Genomic DNA, 13,638 nt, shown 5'->3' on the forward strand with positions numbered 1-13,638 from the left:
TATGTGCTCCTTTCCCCTGACCTGTGAGTGCCACATCTGCTTTATTTATTGTTACATTTCCAGAACCTAGTCCACTGCCTGATATATAATAAGTACTCGAATATATTTTCTAATGATTCATAGCTTAGTCTGTTATTTAAGAGAAAGGAAGGTGACAGAGGTAGTAAGGGGAAGCAAGCAAATTTATTGTATTAGATGGTGACAAACCTGCAGTTGGTCTGTGTATGATAGATGAGCTCCTCCTGCTTCCAGAGGCCTATCTTTTCAGTGTTCAGGGCACGTTAGCTTGGTGCCTCAAATCCAGTACCATGTCTCATGGTCAACCTGGTAAGGTCAACATGAGGCCTTCCTCTGAAGCTGCAGGCTGGTTGCTCTTGGCAACCACCTAACTTTTAACAGAGCAGATGCTGAAAAGCCCTAGACTTTAAATTCCTTACTTCTTAACACTGCCACCTCAAAAAATGCCATGATACATTTTGTCCCTTCATGGGATCTATATCTACCTTCCTTTTTAAAAAATTTTTATTTATTTATTTATTTATTTATTTATTTATTTATTTATTTATTTAGAGAGCATGAGCGGGTGGAGGGGCAGAGGGAGAGAATTTCAAACAGACTCCATGCTAAGTGCATAGTCTGATGTGGGGCTCAATCCCACGACCCTGAGATCATGACCTGAGCCAAAATCAAGTCGGACACTTAAACAACTGAATGACCCAGGTGCCCCTCTATCTTCTTTTCCTTACCCACCTTCTTATTTTTCTATCTCAATTAGCAAAGTCACTTTGTCACTAACATTTGTATTTAAATATTATCCATACCCAGATGACAGGCCCTAACTTATCACTTGTAAGGTCAGTTTTAACCTAGCTGTTGTATAAGTAGAGGAATAGGAGGAAACTACTGCCTAACATGGCCCTCAGGGTTCACTTACCTGGCTCTTCTACCACATAGAGAATGGACTTTCCACTGGAGTCTTCATAGTACTGAAATCTGACAACACAGTCATCCTCATTCTTGTATGTACAATTCACTGCATCCTTGCCAGTATCCTCTAAGGAAGGGAAAAGATGGGAGAATGAAAAGCGAGTCAATTCCTGGAAGATGGAATCATTCCCAAACCCCAGTCATGAAACTTCTGAGAAAGTATATAAACACTATGTATAACATTAGGCAAGATGCCTAGATTTGAGATAGCCTGGAAATTGCCTCTAGATGACCCTCACTTCTGTATTTTGTTCCTCCCAGACACTTTTAGGTTCTTATTCCTTCCTTCAAAAAGGACATAACATGTTACATGGTCTGATTCAAAGCTCTACCACCTGCTGGCTGTGTAATGCTGGAAAAGTAACTTGACCTCATCAGCTATCTCCTTCTTCATCTAAAAAAAGAAAATGATACTCTACCTCACAAGGTTGGTAGAGAACTAAGTGGCTTAAAGTAAACAGTACCTAACACACAGTGGGTGATCTCTTCCCTCTCTTTCCTCTCTCTGCTTGTCCAACAATTCTTAATAGTTTGTTGACTCAGCATTTATATTTCTTCAATTGTTACTTCTGATCCAATGTTCCCCTCTAGAGCCACCCCCTCTTCTCTGCCTCCCATCACATTTTGTAGGCTTCACCCCTTCTGATTCTAAAACCTCTTATCCTGACAGGGAAACTATAGGTACCCCTCCATCAGCTGTACTATGCCCTACAGTGATGAAGCCAGATGAGTAAAACTGACACAAGATGAGGTTAAGCAAATGTCCCAAGGTCACATCACAAGTACCTGACAGAGCAGAATGCAAACATGAGTCTCAGAGCACATCCTACAGACTTGAACTCCACAAGCCTTCAGAAAACCAGTGGTATAAGAAAACAACAGAAAGGGTAAGGATTTCCAGATTTAGTTCTAAGCTTAACTTGTTCGGGCAAGTTGTGTAACTTTCCTGAGATTGCATTTCCTCATCTGCAAAATGAAGGTAACAACAATACTACAGTTCTACTTTACTAGGTGGTTGAGGAAAGGGTAAGATTGTATTATGAAAGGACACCTTCATAACTTGTATAAGTTATACAATCCATAAACAAGCATTCATTTTGATTATTATCATGGCATGGGGGAGGGGGTAAAAGCTAACCCGTGATATACAACTAGTCTAGGTAATAAAAACATCTCACATCTCTCTCAGCAGTCTCTGCCCCCTAAACTAATCATAGCATATACCCAATCTCCTCCAGAGAAAAGGCTGTCTCTTCAAATTCAATCCCCAAATCCTTACCCCCACTCCCAGCCCCACTTCTGATATTAGCCAAAGGGTTCAGAGATCTGACCATTTTCTGTAACACCCACAGCCAGAAGCTGGCTGTGTCTTACTGTGGCTGTCACTAAAAAACATGTTTTCTGCCTTCATAGGAGATGGCTATCTCAGGAGAGATTACCATCTATCTCCATGAAACCAGCCAATGCCTAGCTGACCCAGAAATCTTATCAGATTTGCTGACAGCGGGAAAGATTATCTCCTTTTAAGTCAAGGTAAAGTGCAAATCAGAATAACTGCAAGCAAGAGTCTTGCTCCCCACTGTATTTTTATCTGTCTTATTCCAAGAAGGGCCCCAGCGTAATTATTTTAGCTATAAATCCATAAGGGTGAAGGTTTCCCTCCAAACCAGCAAAGCTGCATACCTGGGTATCATTTAACACTCTTAGTTAAGTAAACTTAGTAAATGCTTACTAGCTTACTAAAAGGACGACTGTCACTCTGTGCCTCAGTTTCTCCATCTGTCAAATAGAATGCACTGTCTTCTCTTTCTTGGGGAGGTAAAGTTAGGGTTGCCTGAAATCAGTTATTTAAAAGTTATTTGTAGGGGGAAAAAAAAGCTATTTGTAGGATCTTGCTGCATCTGTGGGTGCTGGGAAGCAGAATGGGGAGGGACCATGAAACAAATTAGTAGAGGTGCAAGAGGATTCAGGGAAGCCAGCTTTTATGAAGTGCCTAGTGTGCATCAGGTCTGCACAACATGCCTCTGAGGTGGGAATTACTCTTCCATGTTACTGATGAGTGTTGGACAGATGCTGGGATTAATTGAAAAACTCTAGAAGCTGTGTGTGTGTGTGTGTGTGCAACTCTAAGACATGTTGAACTTACTAAGCTCCTTCACAGACTCAATCTCATCACGACAGTAACGGTTGCAGGTATTATCATCATGGAGAGTTCCTCGGTCAAATTTCTTACACTCCACACACTCCCTAAAAGAGAGAGGACACCAAGAGTAAGACAAGGGAGAAGCAAGCCTACACAGTCTGTCTGGCTCTGACCACCACACACCAAAAAGCTGCTCCGCCGCAGAAAATAAACACCTGTAAAACAATCCTGGGAGCCCAGAGGGTCAACTCTGGAGTTCAGAGTGAGAGGCCTGGCAGACAGAGGACCTCAGCACCCTCATTAAACTTCTTCATTTCCCATTCAAGAGAGTATGAAAGGAAATGAAGCCTACACCAGTTTGGGAAGCCTTAAAGGCAGAACCAGTCACATAGTCTGGGGGCCCAGTGCAAAAGGAAATGTTAGGTCCCTTGTTCAAAAATTACTAAGAATTATAAGACAGTACCAGCAGAGCAGTATACCAAGTGTAGGCCCCTTCTAAGCACAGAGCACTGTACAAATGCACAGACTGTGCACCCATGAGTCCAGCCCTGTTTAAAGTAGCAAGAGAAATGGCAGAGCATCCTTGACCCCCAGATGAGTGCAGTTTGTGCTGGTGACCTTCTCCCATCTCACAGCGTCCTTCATAACTCCAGCCCACATCTCCCCCAGCATCAGTACATTAGCAGTGGAACATTCTCCAGAAGCTCCCTGGTTTAGCCTTCCTCCCAACTCAGGGATTCAGGAATGGCAGCCCAGGGAACTGTTTCTCCAACTACAGTCCCATGGGAACTACCCTGGCCCCTGCAGGGTAGGCTCTCCCTCCAACTTTGCCCAAACTTTTCAGTGCAAAGAGGAAAGCTAGACTCCTCCCCAGCAGCTTCCTCTTCCTAAAGCTTTGGTGAGTAAGAGACAGGCCCTGGAGGGATTGGGGGGCTTGGGGTAGATTCCAGCCTGAGGTACCCTCTCCCTCTTTCCAGCACCCAGCTCTCTCCTATTCACTTCTCTGCCCACTCACTTCTTAAAGGTGCAGGCGTCAGGGCAGGTGGGGCACTTCTCGCAGGTGTCCCCGTAGGAGCCAGGTTGGATGCACACGCAGCTGCCACACTCACACTTGCCCCGACCGCCGCACAGCAGCCCGTTGCTGGACATGCACGTGTCAGTGCGCGTGGTACAGTTGCAGTAGTAGCCGGTCCAGTCGGAGTCACACAGGCAGTCCCCACAGCTGCACTGGCCATGGCCTGGAAGCACACAGCCCAAGGGGGCAGGGGGCAGGTGAGGGTCCCCACCCCGTGGCTCAGCCTGCTCCCTGCTCTACCTTCCTCTTCTGTCCTCCTGCCACCACTCGTTAGCACCACACCAAGTGGTTCACCACCTTCTACACTTTCCTTCCATCATCCCCAGGCCAAATCAACTGTCATGTGTTCTCCTGGCACTTGCGTGTACCTTTATTTTAACCCTTACAGTCAGCCCGTTTGTTTCCCTATCTGTTTCTCTTTCTAGATCATGACCTCCCCAACGGGAGAGGACCCATATCAATTTGTCATCAGTAGTGATTAGCATAACATCTGAAACAGAGTAGGCATGCAATCAATGTTTGTTTACTTATATATTCCTTTACTCAACAAATATTTATTGAGTTCATGCTGGGGCACTGGAGATTCGGCAGTGAACAAGACACACAAGGTCTCTATTTCCATGGAGTTAATCTCCTCAAATCCTGGAAAACATACACACATTCACCAGCATGTACCCCATGCTGCATGATCATTGCCAAGAGCCATCAGCCCTAGAAGGGAAGACCTATTCACTCTACTGCATGAGTGTAGGAATGGGAGAGAGAGGGCTGGGGTGGGGGTTAGGTTGGTTAAATGCAGGTGTTACATCCAGTGCTACATTCCCCCTAAGCATTTAACAAGGCTTGAAAACTCGGCTCCCAAACTTGGAAGAAAAGGTGACTCATTCTCAAGGATTCTGAATCAGGAAGAAGTGGATGAATAATAAAAATCTGATTGTTAATCAGAGGAAAGGCAGGGAGCAAGGCGGAAGTAACTTCAATTGGTCTGAAAACCACGCCACTTGTGTGAGCCAATGGGCCCCAAGATGGTGGAGGAGAGAGAGAGGTGCATAGGCAGGCTCAATCAGCCACTAGCTGGCACCTTCTGCTCCCCAGTGATAGCCAGGAGAGCGGGGCCCCCCAGTGTCCACTACAACCAGCTTTTAACCATAGGTCCTGGACAGGGAAAGGCAACCCCACAGAGGATTGGCAACACTGAGAGGCCTCAGCCTCCTCAGAAACCCCTGTCCCATAGTGTTTCCTCTGTGGGGCCAAACAAAGTAATCTTTGAGAAGATGATGTGCCAGGCAAGCCAGTGGGTAAGGCTGGGAGTCAAGTGGCAGGCTAGAGTCAGCAGGCGGATCCCAAGCCCCGGGAGGGTCAGCCCTTGAAAGGAAGCCACAGTGTGGTAATGTCACAGGACTGGCACCCCTCCAGCAAAAGGGTGGCTGAGCCTGGGTTCACAGGAAAGTCAGAGGAGGGAGCAAGGAATGAAAAGAAAGTGTAAGAGAGAGGAAGGAAATAGAAAAGAAGGCAGCAGGGGAGGGGTAGAGCTTAGGGAAGGGGAGGGGAAAGGCAGGAGCAGGCATTTCAGGTCCCAGGGAATGCAACTACTCTCCCTATGCAGCTTGACCCTCTGGGCTGACGCTTAGCTCCACTCTTCACCTTTATGAGACAGCCCTCTGTTTGACATCCTCTACTTCCTCCATGAAGCCACCCAGGCTTCCTCTGTCTACAATGAGTCTCTCTCCAGTGGACTCCTAGAACTCCCAGAACTCCTAGGACTATTCCCCAAGGACATCTCACTTCCAAGATTTGGCAGGTTCTGCCTCATGTTGTGAATTATCTTTAGGTAAGTTAATTAAGGGCAAAACTGTCTTACTTGTGTCTCTCTATCCCACAACACTACAGCACAGAACTCAGGGGTGGCTCAGGGTACCTAGTCAATCTATGCTCATGGATGTGGCAGGAATGAGAGTCCCTTAAGGACAAGGATGCACTCCCTGATGTTTGGGGCAGGAGTGCTGAGAACATGTAACCACAAAGACCATGCCCCAGTGGGGAGGGGGGGAAGGGGCGGGGAGGAGGAAGGCCAGAGCTGGGGAAATAGCTAAGTCATAGCGTGCCACCCTCCTGAGCCAGCTTGCAGCATAAAACAGACCACAGGCCAGCTGCTCTGGGAAGAGACAATGGTGAACCAGTCTACAAGCTGACAGGTCAGGAATCACACATGACCCCTGTTCACCCATAGGGACCAAGTGCCTGGCACAGAACAGGTGCTCAATAAGTGTGTGTTCCTGAGTATCTGTTACTGGAGAGTATGATGGTGGCACCACAGGATCCAGACCTGAAACCAGGAAGCACATAACTACTCTCAGAGTAGGGTAAGGAAGGCCTCTCAGAGACGACTGCGGCTGGCTGGGGTTCCCTCATGAGTTAAGCTGGAGCACACACTGAGGACGAGCTGTTCTTGCACCAGTAGGAGGCAGGAAGCAGGCTGCTGACCCAGGCAGCTTTGTTTTATGGCTTCAGTGCAGCCAGCAGCAGAAGGATCTGCTGGATAGGATCCCTCCCACCCTACATCACACCAGACCAGGAACCATGAGGCAAAGGAATAGTAGACCTCCCTCTGTCCCTGGTGCCCCCAAGGGGCTGTCTGTAGGCCTCTCCTAGGACCACCCTCTCCCCCTGAGTCCCAAGCTTCTCCACATGGTCTCCCACATCAAACTTACTCATTCCCTTTGGTGCTTTGAATATGATGTAAGTACTATTAAATATTAAAATGAGCTGAAATTCCTGCCTCAGCCCCTAATTCAAACTGCTGTTTGTATGTGTGTGCGTGTCTGTACCTGCTCTCATTCTCTCATTCTCTCTCCCCTCATCTCCCTGATGTTATTTCTCTGCAAGCTCTCTCTCAAATTTTGTTGGCATGAGTAAAGGAAATAATGTGGCAGATGATAAAAATAAGCGGGGAACCTGCGTGGCTGTGGTTGAATGTCTGCCTTCGGCTCTGGTCATTATCCCATGGTCCTGGGATCGGATGAGTCCCACACTGGGCCCCCCACATGGAGCTGCCTTCTTCCTCTGCCTATGTCTCTGCCTCCCTCTCTATGTCTCTCATGAATAAATAAAATCTTTTAATAAATTTTAAAAATAAGCCATTCTTATGTTACTTAGCCATCCTTGCTTTAGAATGACAGATTTACCTTTCTAATCAAGCTTTCTTTTTTAAGATTTTATTTATTTATTTGAGAGAGAGAGAGCACACATGAGCAGAGGGAGGGGGAGAGGGAGTGGCAGGGGGAGAAGCAGACTCCCCACTGTGCAGGGAACCCCATGCAGGGGCTCCATCCCAGGACTCCAGGATCATGACCTGAGCAGAAGACAGACGCTTAACCAACCAAGCCACCCAGGTGCCCCTCTAATCAAGCTTCCTTTGCATTCAGAATGCAAAGGAAGTCAATCTGAGTCATAGATCTGATCACCATGAAAGCCAATTATAATCTCTGTTGATTGGCTACAAAATATACCCATAAACCAATCCCAACCAATTTGCAAATGTCTTCAATCTCTCTGTCACAAGAGGGATCAAGCCTCAGTGATCATAACCCAGCAAAAACCTATCCCCAGTGCCCCAAGAACTACTCAGAACTGCCTATTTGCCTCTGAGAGTACTGTCAGCATGTCTGCAGATAAAGACTACACTCATGTCAGTTTGACTTCTTCTAGCTGGGGAAGTATCCTAGAAATGGTCTTTGGGGCAAGAAAAAACCAGCTTGAGATTTTCCATGGTCCTCAAGATCTTACTGAATTTTGTAATGAGAAGGACAAAAACTCAGTATCCTGAGGTAGGACTCAAAATCATAGTCCTCCATCTGTAGGCTGGACCTCTCAATGGCAATGATTTCCAATTTATGTGCTGTCCAGCGCACCAGCCACTGGCCACAAATAGTTCCTGAGCAAAAGGGGAACTGAATCTTTCATTTTTCATTGAATTTAAATGTTTAAATTTTACTTAAGTTATAATTCAATTTGCTTAATTTAAGTGTAAATAGCCACACGTGGCTACTATATTTGACAGCACAGGCCTAGAATCCAAAAAGCAATAGCACTGCCAATAATGATAACAAAATAGTGCCAACATATAATACATATATAATTTTCCAGCCTTTGTTCCAAGCATATTGCCTCACTAAATGTGTTCCATTGTCTTCCTTTTTTACTATTTTCCAAGTCTTATGATGAAAAGACAAATTCATGTAAAATAATTATTACTAATTTTACTATATATTCTGATAGCATGAAATTTTGAAATCTGTAACTACTAAAAATCTAATTACTATCAGTCAGTGATTTTTTTTTTTTACCTAAAAAAAAAGGGATTGGTCCATATCCTTCAAACGATTAGGAATCAATGACTTAAAGTATTACCAAAAGGGCAGACGAAAGAAAAGAAAAAAAAAAGCTGTCTTCACCTTCAAGCTTCCCCACTCCTCCCCATGCTATTCTAGGAGAGAAGTCCCCTGGAGCAGAAGCTCACTTCCACTTCTGTGTGTGCCCCAGGAACAAGGACTCAGGGAGCTGAGAGGAATTAAAGAGAGCCTCCTTCTGTTTTCCATCGTGGGAGTGGAACACCATCCACTCGGCTCTGTCTGCCGGGCCTTCCTGTGCCTACCTAAGCCCTGGCCTAAAGTTTCCAGACTGCCAATGTGTGAGCGAGAATGCGTCCAGGGATAGGAGGGCAGGCAGTTGTACTCACCTGAGCACATCTCCCCCTTGTAGCGGACACAGGAGAAGTCATCACACTCGCAGTACTTGCCCGTGATCTTGCCAAAGTCACTGCTATGGCAGACACATTGGCCACACAGGCACTCGCCCCGCTGGCTGCAGGCGGGCTGGCCCTCCCGGGGGCTGCACTCGTCCTGCTGGGAGGGATGATAGTCCTCTTCCGAGCATTCACACTGGGACCCCAGCCAGCCAGGCCCACAGAGGCACACCCCACACTCAAAGGTCCCATTGCCATTGTTGCAGCGGTGACTGGAAGGCTCAGCCTGGGCCTGGCAGGCACAGTCACAGTCAAAGGTGACCTGGATGGTGAGGCTGTCTTTGAAGCCCACAGGCTTGATGGTGAAGGACTTCTCCTTCTCCTGGGGGCAGCCTCGCACTTTGGCCTCAATGCTGAAGCTCACCTGGGAGGAAAGGAAGATCACATTCAGACATGGGTGGACCCTGTTTACACTCTGGCCCCAGCGGAGAGAAGCTGTGCCCTGTCCTGTCCAGGGAATGTCCAACCCCCAGAAATCTGGAGTTCCTCAGTTTCCCCACTACCCAGGTCTGCAAAGCAAAAAGAAGAGCCTGGGGACAGGGCAGTCCGGGTGGCTCAGTGGTTTAGAGCCACCTTCAGCCCAGGGCCTGATCCTGGAGACCCAGAATCGAGTCCCACGTCAGGCTCCCTGCATGGAGCCTGCCTCTCCCACTGCCTGTGTCTCTGCCTCTCTCTCTGTGTGTCTCTCATGAATAAATAAATAAAAATTTTTAAAAAAGAGCCTGGGACAGTTGTCCAGTTATATCTGGGTGCACAGATATGATTTACAGTCATAAGAGAGGCTAGGGTTTTCTTAATTCCACACACAAAATAAGCCAGCTCAAGCAGAACAGAACCTGTGATCTTATAAACATTCTGCTCTGGCCAACTAAGCTAGCTGGACTGATGACACAATGTCATATGTCTTTGTAGTAAGACATACACAGCACTATTTTGCACCACACGACACCACACAGTCACCAACCACAGGGTCAGGATCTGTTTAATTTCCATATGACATTTCATCACTGGAGCAATCGTACACCTTTCTGGCCAATATTTCTTAGATGGGGTATATGTACATGTTCTAGAATATAGATAGATATACAGACAGATGGATAGAGACAGATATACAGATGATATGGATATAGCTACCCCCCTTCTGCTTCTTTCCCTCTTCACCAACCCCTCCCCTTTAGGCAGAAGCAGAGGAGAAGCAACCACTAAGGAAAGAAAGCCATAGAGACCATAGAGGGACTGGAGGAGCAAAATGTACATTTGCATTCTGAAAGTCTATGACAGTGGGTGTTTGGTATTTTTGACGGTTCCATTTGCTGGTGAATCTTCAGCATCTAGAATGATGCCTGGCACAAAGTCAGTGCTCAATAAATACGTATAGATAACACTGTCACTTTACATTGTAGAGGAAAGAAAGGTGTTACCTTGGTTAGGGGCTTAAGGTAAGAGATATCTGCATTTGCAATCAACTAGGCATACACAAACAGAGGTAACTTAAATGCAAGTTTTTTTAAAATCCTGATGGTGAAGTTTACATAACAGAGAAGTTTAGACAACAGGAGCCTTGGAGGAAAAGGTTGGCAGCTCCATTATATCTAACTTGTTATGACCTTCAGGAAGAAGTTGTAGGGAAAGAAGGGGAGGGGTGATCCCAGATGCTGGGGGGGCGGGGTATAGGCTGGGGCAAGAGGTGCAGCTTCATGCCCTGCTCAGCTCAGCCCACCTCACCGTGTCTCCAATCTTGAGGCCGACACAAGACTTGAGGCCCGGGATGACCTCATTGTTGAGACAGGTGGCGTTGAACGATAGAGACAACTCCTCAGGGAGGTCACGCACTTCCAGCTCCACTTTAGAGCGGATTTTCTAAGCAGAAACAGGCAGAAGAAGGTAAGGAGATGAGCTGAGAGGAAGGGGATAGGAACCAATTCCATTCCAAGCAAAATCTATCAGGTGGCCCTGGATTCACACTGGCAGGGCCAGATGCTGAGGTTCACCTAGAAGCCGCCAGAGGAGAGCATCCCCAGGAGCCTGTTTCTTACTATATTTCTTGCCCAAGACCTGCTCCTCTCTCTCTCCAGTGGGGACTGGTGCATGGGTGAGTCTGAGTAGAATCTAAACCATCTACGCCCTCCTGCAAGCCTCATGGACGTGCAAAAAGGGAGTGCTAGTCCTGCTCACCTTGGAGAGTAGCATTTTTTTCTAATTTTTAACCAAACTCACCTTCCCCATGGTTCAGCCCCCCTCTACTCTCTCATGTTGGAGCCCTATTCCTCACCCTATCCTTCCTCCAATTTGCTCCTTCCTCATCACCATCTCCAGCCTCTTTTTCCTTCCCACCTTCTCTAAGCTCTTCACCCATTGCTTCTAATACTCCCTGGCATTCCTTTATGAGCCATTTCTCTCTCTGAAAGCTGCATTCCTCCTGGTGCTGGCCATCTGCCAGTGTCTAGAAGAATAAGAGGAAGGCAGTGAAGGCTGCATGGTGGATTAACATCCAGGACTCCCAAATCTAGCCCTGCTGGGTAATGCCAAGTGAGGTGGATTCTTAGCAGGCCCATCCCCAGGCAGGACACTTACTCCATAAGCATCAACAATGAGCTGAAGGACATTGCTGGAATCCGTAGACAGAATCCCCACTGTGGTCCCTGGGATGAGCTCACTGTAGTTCTAGGAAGGAAGACAAAGATGGGCAAGGCTGACTGAATGAAGATAGTCATCTCCAAAAGCCCTCCCAAATGAGACCTTGAAGGGTCTTGAAGCGAAGATGGAGGGAATGATGGGATATTTTACCTGTCACTGCCAGTAATAAATCTAGCAGTTTTTCAGCCTTGAGTATAAAATTATAAAGAACCTCTCACATCCCCCACTAAATGATTCCCCTCTGGCTCTGCAAACACCAACACACCCATCCTGCTAGGTTCAAGGCTGGAGGAGAGACTATAAAAAGAACTCATTAGCTCCTGGGAAGAGGTTGGAGGAGAGGCTCTCCTGGTTGGGGACACTGGCCAATGCTTGTGTGCACTGGTTTCCTGACACAGGTCCACCCATCACGGGCCCCACTCCAGGAAGCCCTGAAGATGTAGTTACCTGGTAGAGATTGACCACATTTTCCGTTACTGCAAAGATCAAATTGATGTTTTTCTGGGAGAGCTTCTCTGTCATCAGTCCCAGAGAGGGATAATCCTGTAAAAAGAGAGAACATGGAGTTTGGTTAAGAATTCACCTCTGTTCACATACATCCCTGAATTCTAAGCCTTAGGACTCAGCTGATTTGGGCTGTGGCCCAGACGGTCGTGGTGCTTGAACCTTTCTACCCCATGATCAATATGAGGCAAGGGAGTAAGTAGCAACACAAACCCAATTGTGAACTCCAGGGATAGATGAAGAGGCAGAGGTTGGTGGTATCAAAACCAAGCATCTCTTTCTTCCCACTAGACTTCAATGCATTCATACCAAGGAGCAGCTTCCATGAGCCAGGTACTGTCAGGCCTCATTTTGTTTTCTATTAACTCATTTAACAAACACTTATTGAATGACAAATATATCATAGTCTCTGCTGCCAAGGAGTTCATAGGCTGGTACTGAAGACAGGTACATACAACTACAAAACAAAGTGAAGATCCAAAGAGTGGCATCACAAAGTGATGTTGGGGCTCAGAGGAGAGAGGGATGGGCGAGGAGCAGGAAGGAAGGAGGGGGCTGCAAAGCAGAACTTGGAGTCTTCCTATCCCTTGCTCTCCCATACGTGTCAGGCCTCATTTTGAAGTTTCTTCATTTTGTAGCTACTGATAAATGCCTTGGCCCAGTGTGTGCATCCTAGTGGCACACCACCCTGTGGTGGTCTCAGCCTTCCTTTCCAATCAGCATCCACATCTCTTCCCCTTCCATTTACCACTGAGCTAGCATACTCTTTCTCCCCCATGGAGTGGCCTTCTTTTTGGTAATCCTCCTCCTTCCTTAGACCCAGCCTAGGTCCTGCCTTCTATAGGAGGCCTTTCCTGACCATCCCAGTTCTGATGAGCTCTCCTCCTTTGGATTCCCCAAAGCCTTTATTGACTGCACTATTTAGCACTAATCACCTTCTTTACTAGTAGCACATCTCCTCAACTAAACCAAAAAGGGTATCTTAGATAGTCCCTTTATCTCCCTCAGCCCCTGAGGGAAGCACTAGGCAAGGCACTAGATTAGGTGTCAGGGATAACTGACTCGCCCAATGCCTTGCAGTGCCCAACTTAGACATGGCTGACACCAAGGAACTCAAGCCATAACAGGGATGCTGGTGAATTGTGAACATGTCCCTGGGATCCTAGACCTTGCAGGGAGCTCATGAGATCATCCAGCTCGGACTCCTGCCTTTACACAGGTATACCGTTAAGCCACCTAGACAAGCTGTTTTGTTGTATTGTCTTTAAGAGATGAAGAGTTCATACCTACCCCCCAGATACCCAGAGTATCAGTATTCTGAGGGTCTTACATTTCTTTATGGCTTACAGTAATAACTCCATTCCTCTTAATTGACCCTCAAAGGCCATAGAAAACAACTTATAAGAAGTCTTCTCATATATCAGTTAAACTTTCTTTCAAGCTAAGTGACTTGGACCCCTTCAATCTTTCCCCACAGGAACAGATATC

At 46.7% G+C, this 13,638-nt stretch overlaps 1 protein-coding gene across 4 annotated transcripts in view; it reads right to left on the minus strand.

Moving 5' to 3' along the window:
• ITGB3 (integrin subunit beta 3) overlaps positions 1-13,638 on the minus strand; it is a 64,922-nt gene that overhangs the window by 22,643 nt on the left and 28,641 nt on the right. For all 4 annotated transcript variants that reach the window (XM_072781333.1, XM_072781332.1, XM_072781336.1 and 1 more), the window contains exons 7-13: positions 12,094-12,189; positions 11,584-11,673; positions 10,730-10,869; positions 8,944-9,368; positions 4,146-4,368; positions 3,134-3,234; positions 935-1,054 (exon numbers count right to left, since the gene is read on the minus strand). In XM_072781333.1, coding sequence (XP_072637434.1) covers positions 935-1,054; positions 3,134-3,234; positions 4,146-4,368; positions 8,944-9,368; positions 10,730-10,869; positions 11,584-11,673; positions 12,094-12,189 — 1,195 coding nt within the window. The remainder of the gene's footprint in view (positions 1-934; positions 1,055-3,133; positions 3,235-4,145; positions 4,369-8,943; positions 9,369-10,729; positions 10,870-11,583; positions 11,674-12,093; positions 12,190-13,638) is intronic.

This window comes from Canis lupus, chromosome 16 (assembly GCF_048164855.1).
Source record: "Canis lupus baileyi chromosome 16, mCanLup2.hap1, whole genome shotgun sequence".
Lineage (NCBI taxonomy): Eukaryota > Metazoa > Chordata > Mammalia > Carnivora > Canidae > Canis > Canis lupus.